General features: G+C 39.7%; 1 protein-coding gene across 1 annotated transcript; it reads right to left on the bottom strand.

Annotated features, from left to right (window-relative positions):
- Positions 1-7: 7 nt before the first annotated feature.
- foxr1 (forkhead box R1) lies at positions 8-2,214 on the bottom strand. The gene is made up of 6 exons (XM_062485643.1): positions 1,950-2,214; positions 1,771-1,866; positions 1,421-1,662; positions 842-1,113; positions 495-727; positions 8-374 (listed from the first exon to the last, which is right to left on the bottom strand). The coding sequence occupies exons 1-6, from the start codon at positions 2,068-2,070 to the stop codon at positions 346-348; spliced, it is 993 nt and encodes a 330-aa protein (XP_062341627.1). The 5' UTR covers positions 2,071-2,214; the 3' UTR covers positions 8-345.
- Positions 2,215-19,920: the final 17,706 nt, after the last annotated feature.

The raw sequence follows: 19,920 nt of genomic DNA on the forward strand, positions 1-19,920 counted from the left end.
AGAAGAGGACATATTTCCGTGCTGTACAGTCGAGTTACCGACAACTGCTTTTCACAATAAAGGTCAGCTAGGAAAATGTATTTGCGGTTGCTGCCCTCTCGTGGAAAGGATGATGCTGTGAATCAATTTACATTTAGTCATTTTAGTCAATTTCTGTCAACATTGTGTTTTGATCAAATGAAATAAATCTATAAATGATAATATCCAGTCCAAGAATTTTACAAAACAATATCCACTATTCCCAAGAAAAACTAAAGATAACACCATCAACAAGCTCCGCATTTTGTTTTCATGGCAACTAATATTATTCAATAGAGGATCCAGGTTATCCCATCAACAGGAGGATCAAAGCTCAAACAACGTTCGAATCATGTCTGTGAAAGAGAAGAAGTGCAATTGTCATTCCTGTTTATGACTCAATTTAACCATATTACTAGGTCCATATTTGATATTTCCATTTTAGAAGATTATATGAATCAGCACTGTCTTCTCACCTGGGTTGTTCATGCTCCTTTTCAGCACTCTGAAGGAATCCCCAGTGAGTGTGTGGATCTCGTCCCTCAGTCTCCTGTGCCCATCCAGGGTGAGGTGCCACAGGCAAGACTTCCTCTTGCCCTCACTGCAAACCTGCTGGGGGGTCTTCCTGAAGCTGCTGCTGAAACACAAGTTGTGTCGAATGGTGTTTTTCCAGCCATCTGGGGCAGTCTGGAAGAATGGGAAGTGCTCTCTGGAATAAAAACAAATAGTGTGAGGGTGAATCTGGCAACTCTGTTATGATGCCGCAGCGGGAGGATAGATTAAATTAAATTCTCTCCATCTATTCAACTGGAAATCACTTCACCTTGTGAAGTTGTAGATCTGCTGGACATTGAGGCTTCCTGCATGACTGCTACTCAGGGCCATGGCGATGAGGATACAATAATTGACAGGTGGTCGTGGCCAGGCTCCTGATTTGAGGTTATTGCTATCCTGCAGAACTCTCTGGAGACGCTTGTTCTGGGCCAGACTGAGTTTTCGCATACCAGCTTTGGTGGGTGCTTTCCCCTTTCTGGTGCTTTTGGCTTTCCGATAAATGGGGACATCCACTGAAGAGGCGTCATCCTCATCTGTCAGCTTACATTTAACAAAAAATACTTTCACAATCTAAAATGTAATTCATTACAAACAAAAGTAAAGTTAGCATCAGCCCATAGGTGTCATCAATCCCCAGCATGTTATCACTCATTTGAGTATCATAGCATTTGAGAGCACTGAGTCCTTACTGCTAACTACATAAATACTTTGCTTCAATACTTGTTCTCTTTTCCAATAGTGCTGCATAATGCCAACCCTAACCTTTTTGATAGCATTTTCAACCATCCAGGAACATTTTAAAACAATTTTGTATAACTGGTGTAAGGGTTTTATGAGTTGAGCCTACCATGTATTCACTGGATGATGCAACCTCCTGGTGAGAAACCTCCAGACAAGCATTGTCAATGGGTGAGATTTCCTGTTGTATGAGTCTTGGTTGGACAGGAGTGCCCATAGACTGAAGGATGGGTCTAGTTTCCTGTGCGTGCATCTTAGGTGGGGAAGGAGGCTTTGAAACTTTAGGGTACTCGATTGAGCAGGCAAGGTTGGGATTGACCATCAACCACAAATTTGGCTGTACTTGAGTTTCTGCATTAGATGAAAAACATTTTGGTGATCAAAGATAAAAATCATTAGGGAATCACAAATGTTCTTACCTAATCACTCATGAACTTAATCATGTTATTATAAACCTACCTGATTTATGAGTATTTTGACACATGAGGTCCTCCTTTCGTCTTGATATTCTCGCATAGTGCCACTGAACAATATACTGATCATTCCATTTATTGTCTGTCAATGATGGAAAAAGTTGTATTATGTTGCTTGAAAGCATATCAGCTCCCATGTAACACCAGCTTCTCTCTCTCCCTTACCTTGATAAAACTGATCAGTTGTTGTGGTGAGCTTGATCTCCTCATTCATATCCCAGTCATTGAGACCGGTTGAAAGATGTAATTCAAGAAACCTGCTTCTGGCTTGGAACTGTAGAGACATTATCCTACAGATGCATATACCTACATTATTTTAGAAAGATATGCTACATCAACTCGAGCGATTTCACGAAAGAACTCAAGCGTCCCTGTCACTAAAGTTAGCGCTGTTGGTAGAGCGTCCATATAACCATGGTGGGCGCCAGGTGTGATGAATTAGCCTACCTATAGGGCTTTAATTAGGCAGTGATTTCCAGTAAATTGTTTCGCATTGACTGAGTTGGTGAGATCGCATTGAATGTAATATAGTCCACGTTATCATACACGCATAAAATATAGGGTATTTGCGCATCCTTTTTTAAATTGGGCGTTATTCCACTATCACACGAGAAAGACATTAATGACCACAAAACTATACAACGATGTACTGAAATGCGTGGTTGACAAGGAATAACTAAAACTAGAGAGGGTACAATTTCTGGGGAAATTGTAGGCTGTGCTTGCTTGCGTCGGTTGCACAGGGGTCCGTTTTTGAATGACATTTTTAAAACTGATATTTCTGTATATTTTATATAAAAATGCATACTTATTATTTATAAAGATTACATAGATTTAAAAGCATTTTTTTGCTGCTCATTTACAACTGAAAATACGAGTGAAGTGTAGAATGAAATAGATCTTCTCATTTCCCCTGCAAAAGGCATCCTCATCGTTGAATCAAAACGAATACATTTGGCAGACCGGTGAAAAAATTGACCTAATCTCTATGACGTAAACGTCCTTTTAAGTTTTTCCCTTCTCGTGATATTTTCATGCATTTAGCCTACTCATTGCATTCATTCATGAATAAAGAACCCCCTTTGAAGATTATTCTAAGACGTTACCGGCAGTAGAAGATTGAATCGCGATTCAAACAGTACCATCTTCTAACTGAAAATATGCCCCCAAAAACGTAAATAAGCTTGACATTTATTTAGTGGAAAATCGCTTTCATGAAAAGCTCACTGGTAGCGATCATTAAGTAACAACAGTAACAACGCAAAGTGCGCTATCCCTGTGTGGAGAAGCTGCCCCGGTAAATTGTACTACTACTAGTGATGGGTCGTTCGCGAACGATCCGGCTCTAAGAGCCGGCTCTTGAAGGTGAACGTCGGGAGCTGGCTCGCATATCTGAAGAGCCGACTCTATTTTTAATAGATTAATACAGCCTAACAACTAAATGATTATGAAATAATGAATTTTAATTGTATTTAAAATAATTGACTAATTCAAAGAACAACGAAAAAATACTTGTAGGCTTAAAGGCGCACACGATCATCGTCTGTTCCTGTCAATCCTGCATGAGAGAGGGCCGAGCCAACTCACACAGTCAGAGAGTAGTCAAAACTCGGAGGAGAGCCATGACAAATCAATTCATTTTTAAAGATATGTGGTTACGGTGGAGTATGATTTCATTTCATAATTTAATCAAATTTTTTTCACACCTATCATAGTCAAATTCATAGTTAAAACATGTATTTTTTAAAGAGCCGTTAGGGAGCCAAAAGAGCCGGCTCTTTTTAGTGAGCTGAGCCATACGAGCCGGCTCACGAAAAAGAGCCGGAATGCCCATCACTAACTACTACAGTACAGTAGACTACTGCTGTGTTCGTCTTGGTAGCGATTGCGTTGGTTGAATTGTATTTAACGTTCCGTTGTACGGTTTAGGCTGAAATTAATTATTTTCATGAACAGATTGACAAAGTTTAGGCTGTGGCAATGAAGTTAAGGTTAGCAGTTAGATAGATTTGATTTAAGTAAGGGGAGTGCCGAACATGTTCTGTCGCCGTTTGACTTCCTACAGCTGTGTAGATGTTTTTGTAGTGTCTCGCGTAGGCTACAGCGTTGCAGTGAGCAACACTGGTTTGAAACCACAGGTAATGATAATTTCACCCACAAATCGTTTACTTGTAATGTAATGTCATAATAAATCCTACAACGAAAATGTATTTGTGAGGAATGTTTATTTTAAAGATTGAAAACAGATGCATCATAGACCACTGTAGTATGTGTTGCCCGGGCAACAGAGGCTAATGTCATGATGCTAATGCTTCAGTGAAATAGTAGACTACCGTTTCCAAAAGTAGATGTGGGCCTACTTCCTTAATAATATCAGCTAATATTGTACATTACATTTCATAATTGTTTCACATCACAAAGTAAAATGAGTAAATAGTTATCACCCTGGCCTCTTTGCTTGTGGCGTTCCTGCAGCTGCCTTGCAGTAAAGCTATACTGACGTTAGTAACGTCAGTGACTGTGGCTAGCAAATTAGCCACCGTTAGCTTCACTTTTCACCACAAAAACGCTATTTCTACTTAAACCATGCAACGGAACGTAAATAAAAATACAACCAACGCAATCGCTACCAAGACGAACCTTTTGACACCGCCGTTGTGTATGTAGTCCAAATATTGACTGATCCTTAGGGGGGCGAAAATAAACAATAAATAATATATATGTGAGAGAACAAAGGTTGTGCCCTTGCCGAAGGCAAAGCACACCCAAACTAGAGAGGGTACAATTTCTGGGGAAATTGTAGGGTGTGCTTGCTTGCTTGCGTCAGTTGCACAGGGGTCCGTTTTTTAATGACATTTTTACAACTGATATTTGGTATATTTTATATAAAAATGCATAGGGCCTACTTATAATTTATAGGCTAAAGATTACATAGATTTAAAAGCATCTTTTTTTGATGCTCAGAACTGCTCTTTTTCAGAGCTCCTATCAAATTGGGAGCCTATCAATTCGACGTGTGAGCGTATTCTTTTGTTTTCTGATTGATTATTTACAACTCAAAATACAAGTGAAGTGTAGAATGAAATATGATGTCTTCTCATTTCCCCTGCAAGAGGCAGCCTCATAGCTGAATCAACGAATACATTTGGCAGACCAGTGTAAAAATTGACCTAATCTCTATGACTTAAACGTCCTTTTAAGTTTTCCCTTCTCGTGATATTGCAGGCATGTACTCATATTGCATTCATTCATGAATAAAGAACCCCCTTTGAAGATTATTCTACGACGTTACCGGCAGTAGAAGATGGAATCGCGATTCAAACAGTACCATCTGCTAACTGAAAATATGCCCCCAAAAACGTAAATAAGCTTGACATTTATTTAGTGGAAAATCGCTGATTCATAAAAAAGCTCACTGGTAGCGATCATTGTCAGTAACAACGCTAAATGCGATATAGCCCTGTGTGGAGAAGCTGCCCCGGTAAATTCTACTACAGTACAGTACTAGACTACTGCTGTGTTCGTCTTGGTAGCGATTGCGTTGGTTGAATTCGATTTAACGTTCCGTTGTACGGTTTAGGCTGAAATTAATTATTAATTTTTATTAATTATTTTCTTGAACAGATTGACAAAGTTTAGGCTGTGGCAATGAAGTTCAGGTTAGTAGGCAGATTGTTTCACCTATTGAAAGACTTGATTTAAGTAAGGGGAGTGCCGAACATGTTCTGTCGCCGTTTGACTTCCTAAACAGCTGTGTATGTTTTGTAGTGTGTCTCACGTAGGCTACAGCATTGCAGTGAGCAACACTGGTTTGAAACCACAGGTAATGATAATGTCACCAACAAATCGTTTACTTGTAATGTAATGTCATAATAAATCCTACAACGAAAATGTATTTGTGAGGAATGTTTATTTTAACGATTGAAAACAGATGCATCATAGACCACTGTAGTATGTGTTGCCCGGGCAACAGAGGCTAATGTCATGATGCTAATGCTTCAGTGAAATAGTAGACTACCGTTTCCGAAAGTAGATGTGGGCCTACTTCCTTAATAATATCAGCTAATATTGTACATTACATTTCATAATTGTGTTTCACATCACAAAGTAAAATGAGTAAATAGTTATCACCCTGGCCTCTTTACCTGGGGCGTTTCTGCAGCTGCCTTGCAGTAAAGCTATAGTTAGCCTAGCTATCCCCCAAGTTAACAGATGCGAAACGAATGTTCTGCTACAGGTAGTCACGCGTGTTTTCGTGACGTTAGTGACGTAGTGACGTTAGTAACGTCAGTGACTGTGGCTAGCAAATTAGCCACCGTTAGCTTCACTTTTCGCCACAAAAACTTAACTTGAGCCTAAACCATGCAACGGAACGTAAATCCCAATAGAAGCAACTCAATCGCTACCAAGACGAAACTTTTGACACCTAGATTGTCTATGTAGGCCAAATATTGACTGAGTTTTAGGGGGGCGAAAATAAACAATAATAAATATATATGTGAGAGAACAAAGGTTGTGCTCTCGCCGAAGGCTTGAGCACACCCAATGAATGGCTTAAAAGTGGTGTAACAATTAGGCCTACTTACCAAATGTAGCCAATAAACTCGCTAGTGTAAGCTATCCGCCGGCACACGTGTGGCGAGCGTGCATTTGCCCCAACACTTTCGACTCAGCGGAGTAGTGAGCGCATTTAATCTATTAAATGCGGATTTCAAATTTTAACCCGTTTACTCTGTTGACTATAACGCACTACTTCAAAGATGACTGCAACAAGTGCTGCACCTGTGAGTCACAGTGATCTCCTAGCTACAGCCAACCCGGCCCCAGAGGCAGCATCGACCACCCCCATTGCTGCTAACTCTATCGAGCATAGACTGTATTAAAAAACGAGTCAATGCAGATGGTTACCGAAAACGTTGATTGTATTGGAAAGAAACAAGGTAACTATGTCAAACTCCTCAACGTGTCCCTATCACAAAATCACAATAAAATTATCAGAGTAGTAGCATTTTTAGCTACTAGCGTGTTAATTAGAAAGCTAGCTGACATGACATTATTAGCTAGCAAGCTAGCGCATATGTCTCATTTTGCCCCACCACTTTTGGACCTGTGGTGCCACCTCTGCTATGAATTTTGATGCCCATGCAGACAATTGGCCAGATGTAATAAGTATCTCAATATAACTTATGGCTTAAGGCAGTGTTAATGTTTTTTGTTGTTGTTGTTTGCCAAGTTGAATATATATATTAAAAAACGTTTGCTTACTTAATACCCAAGGAAAAGACAAAAGTAACAATAAGAGCGACAACCCAGCTAACACATGACGTTGCGGCAACGTTGCCAGTAAGTGCTCAGTTGGTAACCCGTGACGTTACCTTCTGGCAACGTTGTGGCAACGTCGTAGCAACGTTATAAAGGGAATGTTGCCAGTTGATCCCATGGACAACGTTGCCACGACGTCGTACCTTGGTCGGCTGGTTACGTTATTTTTAGACCTGTGGACAACGTTGCCGCGACGTCGTACCTTGGTCGGCTGGTTACGTTATTTTTTGGTCCCCTGGACAACGTTGCCGCGACGTCGTACCTTGGTCGGCTGGTTACGTTATTTTTAGACCCGTGGGCAACGTTGCCGCGACGTCGTACCTTGGTTGGCTGGTTACGTTATTTTTTGGTCCCCTGGACAACGTTGCCGCGACGTTGTACCTTGGTCGGCTGGTTACGTTATTTTTAGACCCCTGGACAACGTTGCCGCGACGTCGTACCTTGGTCGGCTGGTTACGTTATTTTTTGGTCCCATGGACAACATTGCCGCAACGTCGTACCTTGGTCGGCTGGTTACGTTATTTTTAGACCCGTGGGCAACGTTGCCGCGACGTCGTACCTTGGTCGGCTGGTTACGTTATTTTTTGGTCCCGTGGACAACGTTGCCGTGACGTTGTACCTTGGTCGGCTGGATACATTAATTTTGGTACCATGGGTTAAGTTGCGGTTAAGTCGCTCTTTGGTCGCAGGACAACGGATCTCGAGTGCAATATAGTGGTTTATCCAGAGATGGAGAGATCACACTGGACTGCTCTCAGTTCTGACACCTTTGCAATGTATAGTCTACATGAATTTCAATCACACACAATATTAAATGTTGCACCCAGCATGTATAAATGTAGACAATGCATGTAATTCATGTGCAGCTCAGCCCCAGCATGTCATTGGTCATCAATTTTCTCATATGCAGAAACATAGCTTTAATAAATAAAAGACTGAATTTGGAATATAATTTATTATTTGTATAGCACACCAAAGCTGTATGACACACAATGCAAATTTGTGCTCCAATAATTTTTGTGATACAAAATTGTTAAATGTGACCAAAAGGTAAGCGACTCTTAAGAGTTTCATTTCCAAAGACAAGTCATCACAGAATATTACAATTCTTCCTTAGCAAACCTGCCCCTCAGTCTGCCCCTGAGCAACAACTTTGCGCATGCCCATTTCAACGCATCGCTGAAACTGGGGTTTCAGAAGAGATTTTGCAGGGGTTCAACACCGTCTTGTACGCATTGGATTTCAACTGGAAATTAGCTACTTCAAAGGTGAGTTTCTTTACAGAAATAGTTTAAATATATAAACATATTTTCAGAAATTGGATGGGGCATGCTAATACGTACAGTGAGGAAAATAAGTATTTGAACACCCTGCTATTTTGCAAGTTCTTCCACTTAGAAATCATGGAGGGGTCTGAAATTGTCATCGTAGGTGCACGTCCACTGTGAGAGACATAATCTAAAAAAAAAATCCAGAAATCACAATGTATGATTTTTTCACTATTTATTTTATGATACAGCTGCAAATAAGTATTTGAACACCTGTCTATCAGCTAGAATTCTGACCCTCAAAGACCTGTTAGTCTGCCTTTAAAATGTCCACCTCCACTACATTTATTATCCTAAATTAGATGCACCTGTTTGAGGTCTTTAGCTGCATAAAGCCACCTGTCCACCCCATACAATCAGTAAGAATCCAACTACTAACATGGCCAAGACCAAAGAGCTGTCCAAAGACACTAGAGACAAAATTGTACACCTCCACAAGGCTGGAAAGGGCTACGGGGAAATTGCCAAGCAGCTTGGTGAGAAAAGGTCCACTGTTGGAGCAATCATTAGAAAATGGAAGAAACTAAACATGACTGTCAATCTCCCTCGGACTGGGGATCCATGCAAGATCTCACCTCGTGGGGTTTCAATGATCCTAAGGAAGGTGAGAAATCAGCCCAGAACTACACGGGAGGAGCTGGTCAATGACCTGAAAAGAGCTGGGACCACAGTTTCCAAGGTTACTGTTGGTAATACACTGAGACGTCATGGTTTGAAATCATGCATGGCACGGAAGGTTCCCCTGCTTAAACCAGCACATGTCCAGGCACGTCTTAAGTTTGCCAATGACCATTTGGATGATCCAGAGGAGTCATGGGAGAAAGTCATGTGGTCAGATGAGACCAAAATAGAACTTTGGGGTCATAATTCCACTAAACGTGTTTGGAGGAAGAAGAATGATGAGTACCATCCTAAGAGCACCATCCCTACTGTGAAGCATGGGGGTGGTAGCATCATGCTTTGGGGGTGTTTTTCTGCACATGGGACAGGGCAACTGCACTGTATTAAGGAGAGGATGACCGGGGCCATGTATTGCGAGATTTTGGGGAACAACCTCCTTCCCTCAGTTAGAGCATTAAAGATGGGTCGAGGCTGTGTCTTCCAACATGACAATGACCCGAAGCACACAGCCAGGATAACCAAGGAGTGGCTCCGTAAGAAGCATATCAAGGTTCTGGCGTGGCCTAGCCAGTCTCCAGACCTAAACCCAATAGAGAATCTTTGGAGGGAGCTCAAACTCTGTGTTTCTCAGCGACAGGCCGGAAACCTGACTGATCTAGAGAAGATCTGTGTGGAGGAGTGGGCCAAAATCCCTCCTGCAGTGTGTGCAAACCTGGTAAAAAACTACAGGAAACGTTTGACCTCTGTAATTGCAAACAAAGGCTACTGTACCAAATATTAACATTGACTTTCTCAGGTGTTCAAATACTTATTTGCAGCTGTATCATACAAATAAATAGTTTAAAAAATCATACATTGTGATTTCTGGATTTTTTTTTTAGATTATGTCTCTCACAGTGGACATGCACCTACGATGACAATTTCAGACCCCTCCATGATTTCTAAGTGGGAGAACTTGCAAAATAGCAGGGTGTTCAAATACTTATTTTCCTCACTCTATATGTTTGAAATTTAGGCCATTTAGCCTGTTTATGTGCTATCAGATTCACATTGTTTACGTTAGGATTTCGCTAGCTACAGTACAGTACTGTAGAGGTTAAACCCTCCAGGAAGTTATGTTGAAATACTGAAAATGCATAGGCCTACATGTTATCAAAGTTTAGCGTCTCACAAATCACCCACAAAAGAATCAGTGAAAATAAACGTTCAGAACTGTTAAAAAACCTTGTCCCAAAATAGTTTATTTAGCCCGGAATTTTCAAAGACTGTGGAGCTAGCGTGGCTGATCACGTTTTAATCAGTCGGCCATGGCATGCACAGCAATGGCGTCTATAAAAGTATCATGTCACAAATTTTTCCAATTTGTACATGCCATCTGTTTTTGGATAAGTTTATTCGTTTTAATCTTTAGATGCGTGAGTTCTAAATATTTCCGACGCTTCCACCAGTTATTTTTCCAAAACGGCAGCTAGGTAGCTTTAATTAGCTTCCGTTACCTAGCAACCTAGCATAATACTCGTAGCAATGCTACCACCTGCTAGTGTTACTTGTTAGCCTACTAATTGTACATTTTGAAGCCTTACTATAGCGTTTGTCATATAGTTTTTGTCTATCGGAAAACAGTCGGTTGGAATGTTCAGAATCACACATGTGCAACGCTACGATGTGGGGCCCTGCTTTCAAACGATCACATATGTGCAATGCTACTCCTTTATTATCAATATGCTATAACTATGTACATAAACTACATTCCATTTTCATTTCTGTACAGATTATCCTACCACTGTCACACGGCCTAGCACTGTGTCCCTGGGAAATGATGGTAAAGTAATGAATGACCGTTTAAAACAGTGACAATAATTGTATGAGCCATGGCAACCTAAAGGCTATGTTTTGAAGCAAAAGCATGACTTAAAACTTTTGCATCACCAGATTCCATACCCCTAGATGTCAACTCTGGTCTGGTGGAGGTGAACCAATTGGGGGCCCAGGAAAACAGCTGGCAGCCAGGAAAGTGCAAATATAAGACACTCAAAAAAATATATGCTTTGTATACAACCATTCAAGGTAACATTTGTTATTTACATCAATGTTACAGCTAATCTAGAAGAACCACAGTGTATGCCAATCATGCTAACTCTTGTAAACTTGTTTTACTTGTCTTTAATGACAGACACATTACAGGTTATGCTCCGGAAGATGGAGACATTGGAGGAGAACCAGCGAGAGGCTCTCCTATTCAGGCGACTACAGGGCAGACACACTGAAGAGGTGCCAGTGATGGACCTACAGGTGGCCCAAACACAGGCTGAACTCCAAGACCTTGAGGAGTGCCTTAAGGTGCTGGAGTTGCGAAAGAGAGTGGTAAGTGTTTGGAGATGCCATGAACTATGGCTTACACGCAACGTTCACATTGGTGCTGACAATAAGTTCATGACTTCTAATTCCAGACGCTGTGATGAAGTGGAAGACGGGACTGGGAGAGAAAGCTGTGGAGCTCCTCATAGAGGAGACACTCAAACACACCCCGGCAGCCCATTCAAAACAAGCCAGGTGAATGAATCATGATTGCAGCTTCCATATCCAACCTTTCACATGGCTATGTGACAAAAATCTAGAATCACATATTTTTTTGATGATGTATATTATTTTAGATGTGATTTTTTTATGACTTGTATAGCGCCTTTTTACACGTGCAATTATGTTGATAGAACACTAACTTATTTTGTGCTTCATTGTCAGGGCCAACAGAGCTGTAGCGGGGACTGGCAGAAGATTTTAATTCACTGTTTGGCACTTTGTTTGAAATAAAATGATAATGTTACATGGAAATGCAGCCTTGTTTATGATTAGCTGGAGTTAGGCTACACATCACACAAACATAGTCCTCCTAAAGTTGGCTACCATGTAGCCTATTATACAAGAACAAGTAGCATTTTGGGCAAATGAGGTCTGCATATGAACCGCCCCAATATAAGCAGTAGAATTGAGAAATATAGGTTACTTAGTTAACGTTGCAGTTACGGACTGGCAACGTCACAAAATTACGTTGCTAGGAGGTCGCGGTTACGGACTGGCAACGTCGGAAAATGACGTTGCTATGAGGTCGCGGTTACAGACTGGCAACGTCGGAAAATAATGTTGCCACAACGTCGCGGTTACGGACTGGCAACGTCACAAGATTACGTTGCGGTTACGTTCTGGCGTCCCACAGATGCACGGTCCCGCAACGTCGCCAAAGACGTTGCGGCAACGTATGTTTGGTCATCGAGTGACGTTGCGGCAACGTAAGGGCAACGTAACTGTGTTAGCTGGGTTATCAATTCCTGCTTATCGATTCGATTCCTTATCGATTCTCTTATCGATTCTTATTGGGCAAGGGGGGGAAAAAAGAGCCAGATGGGTTTATTTACATTAATTTTCTATAATGCTGCACACCATATACAGTATGTATACATACACATTTACATTTTTCCGTTGCTCTTCTACACGTCTATTAGCTACGCTAGCTTAGCTATAGAATCTTCGATTTTCAGCCAAGGTCAAATCATATAATATGACAGTGTCAAACATCGGCCATTCTGTTCAACAATTAAAATGCGAAGTTTAATAATGGGTTAAAAATCGATATGCTCAGTTTAATAATGGGTTAACACGACAATGCAAACGTTTGCTGATAACACACGCCCTCCGATAATTAACGTGAAGTGATCAATAACGGGAGACGAATGCCGGAGCTAAAATGTATGCTTCAAACGACGGGACAGAAGATAACTTGATCGACTATACAAAATAAAGGCAAATTGCTTCACACAGTGACAAGTGGTTGTGATCACTTTTGAGGAGTTTAGCTCTACCTTGGATAGTTAGAGATGAAGCGCGAACGTTAGCTGCGCTGCTGCATGCATCGAACACATGACATTCCAGTAACTTCATTCCATGCTGTGTGTTCAAATGCTTCTTCATATTTGTTGTATTTCCTCCCTTCGACAAAATAGACTATTTTACACGCGTTACAAGTGGCGTTGTCATTTTGTTGTGTGAAATACAACCAAACTTTAGAACGCTTCTGCCTAGTTGCCATGTTTGCTGCAGTCTGAATAAACTATAAAGTTTGCGCATGTGCAACGCCACAGAGAACCGTGAGCACAATCTTTAAAGAATTAGACTGACAATTCCAAGGAATCAGTTCACTGGGAGAACCGGTTCTCGATACCCATCCCTAAAGACGGCACTGCACGTCTCACTTTATTTAACTCACTCCACCAGACCGTCATAACAATGACTCCCCTTGTCACAATACCTTACATAACTAACTAACTAACTAACGTTACTAATGTAAATTGTTATCCACGTTATTCTGGACAGCTAGCATTAGATATAGCTAATGCTAGCATCTAATGCTAGCTGTCCACAATAACGCTATACATGCTCAAATTTTTAATTCTGTTCTGTAGGAGTCCAGTGATCCCTCTTGATAGCAGCAATCCATTTCTCACGACGCTCAGGCTTTTTTGGGACATTGTAAAAGGTACATTTATGTATTTGAGATTTGCTGTTATCACAGCCCACAGCACAGCAGATAGACGGAAACTTGCAATTAGGTCCCCAAGATGGCGCCGTGACCACTGTGTGACGTCACATGAAACCCATGAATAGCTAACATACTGACTGTGAGCACTGTCGATAACTTACAAGAGATAACAAGCAAATAATTCGCAAAACTGGAGAGGCTCAAGAAAACGGTGAAAAGGCCGTACTGCGATAAACTCACCAAAAATGCTAGGGACCGTTATTTTGAGAAATTGTCATCCATTCAAGACAGATCCATACAAGCTGACTGCAGTAAGTTGGAGTGCTGACCCCGCATTGCTACCTCAATTCTCATACTTGCATATAGTAAACTATTTTGTTTATGGTATAAGTGCTTATACAAGTGAACAATTAAAAAACTGTAAATCCCTTGAAGCCCACGGACATTTCAGCAATGGCTGGGTACAGGATTTACATACATTCCGACCAAAGGTCTTTAATGTCAGTACATGCACAAATATATAAATTGCACTGACATTTACTTAACCAATTTAATACATTTTCTGTTCCGATAGATCACTGATTTGCAGTTTGCACTTTTGTAATTGTCAAAATATCACTTTTTTAATACACGTCCCCAGAGGAACATTTTATTGATCAAAGGTTGCTATTCTACAGCTCGGGAGACAAAACTGTGACTCAGTTCAGCCTCGTTTTAATTTCAATTTTGTCTGAACCATTTCTCAAGTGTTGCTTCTAAAATTCACTAGGAGCAAGAGGTGAGACAGAGCAACATTAGCAGGAATCATATTTGAGACTTGATGGAGATAACTTGCTCAGTCTCATTAATGGCTCATTTTGTTCTCATTAGGAAAGAAAATGAGCAGTACCAGAGCTAATATTGAGCAATATATGGGTCATATATATTTATATATCTATAAATGAAAAAAAACAAAGGAAACTTTCAACAAATGCTTAAACAAAGGGACCCTTTATTTAATGTTATACAAAAATGGGTAACCCTTCCTTTTACAGTCCCTTAAGTACTAGGTATTTACATAGAAAGTAAAGGGTATGTTATGTGTTTTATTGGGTATTACCGATTGGTACCAAGGGGGTAAATACCTATATATTTCCAAGTATTTACCCATTAACTAAATACTAACGTGCTGGTCATTACTGGGTATGTTTTCTATATTATTGGGTATTACCGATTGGTACCAAGGTGGTAAATACCTAGATAATTCGAAGTATTTACCCATTAACTAAATACTAACGTGCTGGTTATTACTGGGTAATTTTTGCTGGTCCTAATTAGGTAAAGACAGAAGACAAAACTTAGTATTTACCTGGAATATTAAATATGAATATTTAAATACCGCTGGTAGTAAGTTGGTAACTACGGGAGATATATATGGTAAATTATAATGTGTTATTGGGTAAATACCACTGCTACTAAGTAGGTAAAGACGGCCAAGCTCCAGCAGCAAAAGAGAGAGAGCATATGAGAAGTTTGGACCAACATCGAAGTAAAGAGGCAACATAAAAATGTTATTTTCATTTTTACATGCAGCCCTCCTCTTTTACAGTTTTTCAAAAGAGCAACTTTGATTTTGGTCCCATTTCCATTTTGGGAAAAGATCTGTTTCCCGACTACCATTTAGAAATAGGAAAACAAAAAACTGAAAACTACCCATTTTCCGTTTTTTGTTTCGATAATAGAAAACGGAAAACGAAAAAACAACCCGTTATCTGATTTTCTTTGATGTGCTTAAACATGGAAATCGGGAATTAAAATAGTTTGTGGAAGTCTCCTTTCTCCATTTTGCATAGATTTTAGTGTTGTGACCCGGAAGTTGCTCCCACGAGCTTGAGTCACATATTCAGGATGTCAGCAGAGGGCACGCTGCCATTTGTATGGAAGCAAATCAGTGACATAATGTTTTGAATTTTAAAAGGCATTGAATACTTTGAATAATTTAAACAACACCGAATTCACATTTTTCAATGAAGAAGAAAAAAATCGGACCCAAAAATTCAAGACTCGGAAATTCAGGTTGCTCAAATTCGAGCCCCCCCAAAAATTCGAGCTTAAAAATTTTGAGCCTATCAACTTCGAGCCTAAAAATTTCTATCTTAACAAATTTGAGCCTTATGGAACAATAGGGTCATTGTAATCAATAGGAAATCATTGTTTAAATATGATTGTTATGAAAAGGGCATTGTGTTTGTGAATGATGTTATAGATGTCTGGTAACCTTTTGTAATATATAGCATTCTTCGACAAATATTATTTAAACTGTACTTATAGAGAATACAACAAGATCTGTAAAGCAATACCAATACCATTATTACAGTTAGTTCAAAGCACATTGTTATATGTAAGAATAAGACCCTTACCAACTTTACCAAATGTTTTTATTAATGATTGTACTTTATTTGTAAAATAAACTTGTAAATGTAATAATACATATATTAGTGATGCTTTGAAATCTAAATATTTTTTTGATAACAGAGGATTGTGTGTACAGGTTCCGAATATGGTTGCATTGTCCATAAAAAAAACTAACATTTAAAATTCATTAAATGGCCCATTTCCCCAAAAGTCAAAGAGACTCACTTTAAAATAATTTATAAAATATATCCGGTCGCTGACTTTCTTAGAAAAATATTCAAATTTGGTGTAGAACCTTCTTTATTTTGTGAGGTGGCTGATGAGACTCTGGAACCATGCTTCAGTCCGATGTAATCCAATTTTGCATTGAGGCTCGATTGCTCTGCGAGCAATTTTATCGTTCATCTGCTCTGCTATGCGCCCTCTGCTGACATCCTGAATATGTGAATGTCAAGCTTGTGGGAGCAACTTCGGGGTCACAACACAAAAATCTACGCAAAATTGAGAAATAAGTTTTCAACACACTATTTTAATTCCCGATTTCCATGTTTAAGCACATCAAAGAAAATCAAATCAAATCAAATTTATTTGTATAGCCCTTTTTACACGCAAGCATGTCACAGAGGGCTTCACATATGCCCATAGAACTGCCCCTCAACCAACCTAAACCCTCAGGGAAGACAAGGAAAAACTCCCCAAAAACTCTCAACAGGAGAAAAAAAATGGAAGAAACCTTGGGAGGAGCAATTCAGAGAGGGATCCCCTCCTCCAGAGACGGTTGGTGGGAGAGAGGAGCAGAACACAGGCTAAACATAGTCATACAGTGTCGATGGGTAAATCAGATAACGGGTCGTTTTTTTGTTTTCCGTTTTCTATTATCAAAATGGAAAATGGGTCGTTTTCCTTTTTTTGTTTTCCTATTTCTAAATGGTAGTCGGGAAACAGATCTTTTCCCGATTTTGGTTTTCTAATTTCAAAACGAAAATCCATTGGCCGCAAAGTACACGGACCATATATTTGCAGCGTTTTTGGTTTGCGTGCTTTCGTTTTTGCAATGCGTTTATGTATTTGCAGCGTTTTTGGTTTGCGTGCTTTCATTTTTGCAACGCGTTCATGTATTTGGTTGTGTTTATTTGCAGCGCGTTTGCTGAATGCTGCGCATGTGTTGTCAAATTCATGAAATTGTTTTCTTAATTTGCTTGTGTTTTGTCTATTTGCATGTGTTTTCTTAATTTGCAGCGCGTTTGCACGTCGGCCACCGTAGGTATTCGCTTACAAAGGGTATGGTAAGAGCCTGGTAACACCATGGAAACAAACACGGCTTCCTTTTACAGTCCAGTTTGAGATTACTTACTGAGTAAATAGCCATGTTTTACCTGGTATCGCCTTGGAACGTATAGTACAAGTTCATACTAAGGGTAACGTTGACAAAGTGGTATTCGCTTACAAAGGGTATGGTAAGAGCCTGGTAACACCATGGAAACAAACACGGCTTCCTTTTACAGTCCAGTTTCAGATTACTTACATAGTAAATAGCCATGGTTTACCTGGTATTGCCTTGGAACGTATAGTACAAGTTCATACTAAGGGTAACGTTGACAAAGTGGTATTCGCTTACAAAGGGTATGGTAAGAGCCTGGTAACACCATGGAAACAAACACGGCTTCCTTTTACAGTCCAGTTTCAGATTACTTACATAGTAAATAGCCATGGTTTACCTGGTATCGCCTTGGAACGTATAGTACAAGTTCATACTAAGGGTAACGTTGACAAAGTGGTATTCGCTTACAAAGGGTATGGTAAGAGCCTGGTAACACCATGGAAACAAACACGGCTTCCTTTTACAGTCCAGTTTCAGATTACTTACTAAGTAAATAGTCCAAACATGCGCAAGAACATACCCAGTATCCAAGAAGATTTACCATGACAGTAGAGGAAAACTCTTCCCGCGGAGGTAGGTATACCAGCCAAGTAAATGAGGCCATCATCGATAAATGTATCTGAAAAGGTATTTTATTGTAAAGTACTATCTTATGTTCTCATTAGACGTGGACTGTTACCGACATAAACCTTAGGTAACTGCAGGGTAATAGTAGAGTATTTTGTTCGTAATTCTGCTGGAGCTTGGCCGTCTTTACCTACTTAGTAGCAGTGGTATTTACCCAATAACACATTATAATTTACCATATATATCTCCCGTAGTTACCAACTTACTAGCAGCGGTATTTAAATATTAATATTTATAAGTTTCCAGGTAAATACTAAGTTTTGTCTTCTGTCTTTACCTAATTAGGACCAGTGAAAATTACCCAGTAATAACCAGCATGTTAGTATTTAGTTAATGGGTAAATACTTCGAATTATCTAGGTATTTACCACCTTGGTACCAATCGGTAATACCCAATAAAACACATAACATACCCTTTACTTTCTATGTAAATACCTAGTACTTAAGGGACTGTAAAAGGAAGGGTTACCCAAAAATGATCACTTTGACAGAAAGGTCCATATCTGTAGGGATCCTTATATAGATATATACAGTATATCTGAGCAAAAACAAAACTTTTAGTGGACGCTGAACATTAACAGAAGAAAAATCAGAACTTAACATATAAAGAATGTATATCTATTAGGGGTGGAACGGTACACTGAAGTCACGGTTCAGTTCATACCGCGGTTCAGACATCACGGTTCGGTATGAGTTCGGTACAATGGAGGGAAAAGCAAAACAAACCAGGTTCCTCCGAGTGAATACGGACGCATTGAAGATTACGTAAATTCCGATTGCGTCAGTGCTTTTTTTGGCCTTATTTGTATGTGTATCTCAGTGACGTGCGGTGAAGTTCGTGGCTGGGGAGGCACTGACTCTTTCAAAGTCAGATATACAAATATATGAATTCAACAGAGCAGCATCAATTCACCATTCAACTGGCTGCTTGCACATTGACAAATGGTTATTTTCATATCCCATATCAGCATTCTTTACACACACATATTTGGCCAAAGAAATGCCTTAAATTTATAGAGGCTCAGAGAGAGCGCATTTGCTCCGCATCCTCCGTGTTCTTAATTTGCCATCACAATTCCACAATTCATACTCATTCAATAGAAATGAAAGTATATACAGTCCATAACAAAAAGACAAATGTTGTTTTATTCCTTAAAATAACTTTTCTTATCTGGTTTTATATAATTATCTTTTTCCCGTCGTTTGAAGCAAATCTTTTAGCTCCGGACATCGATCTTCCATGATTTATCACTTCCAGTTTTGATTTAAAGTCCAGTTTTGAGAAATGTTAAGCTTATATATATGCACGATTATAATATTATATATAGTATATATATATCAGTCAGGGCAAAGAAAATACAAATAAACGATAGGGTGCACTTTTTCTAATTGACGTTTTTAGCTAGCAACAACCATACCAGAGAATGTCTAATATAAACAGCCTCTGCTAATGTCCTGCTAGAGATAGTCATGCGAGTTTTCGTGACGTTAGTGACGTTAGTAGCGTCAGTGACTGTGGCTAGCAAGTTAGCCACCGTTGGCTTCACTTTTCGCCACAAAAACTTAATTTATACTTAAACCGTGCAACGGAACGTAAATACAAGCAACTCAATCGCTACCAAGACGGAACTTTTGACACCTAGGTTGTCTATGTAGTCCAAATATTGACTGAGTTTTAGGGGGGCAAAAAGAATAATAATAATATATATGTGAGAGAACAAAGGTTGTGCCCTTGCCGAAGGCAAATAACACCCAATAAATAAAAAAAACCCTGTTTGTACTGGATGCTGGACAGTTGGAAACAGTGAGTAGTTTACCTCAGCCTGCATGTAAATTACAGACAATATTAAAATAATCCAGTTTGGTACGTTCATTTAGATTGAGTTATGGCCGTTAAATTACATCTATAGATACTTTATTATTCCCATCA

This window comes from Osmerus eperlanus, chromosome 19 (genome assembly GCF_963692335.1).
Source record: "Osmerus eperlanus chromosome 19, fOsmEpe2.1, whole genome shotgun sequence".
NCBI lineage: Eukaryota > Metazoa > Chordata > Actinopteri > Osmeriformes > Osmeridae > Osmerus > Osmerus eperlanus.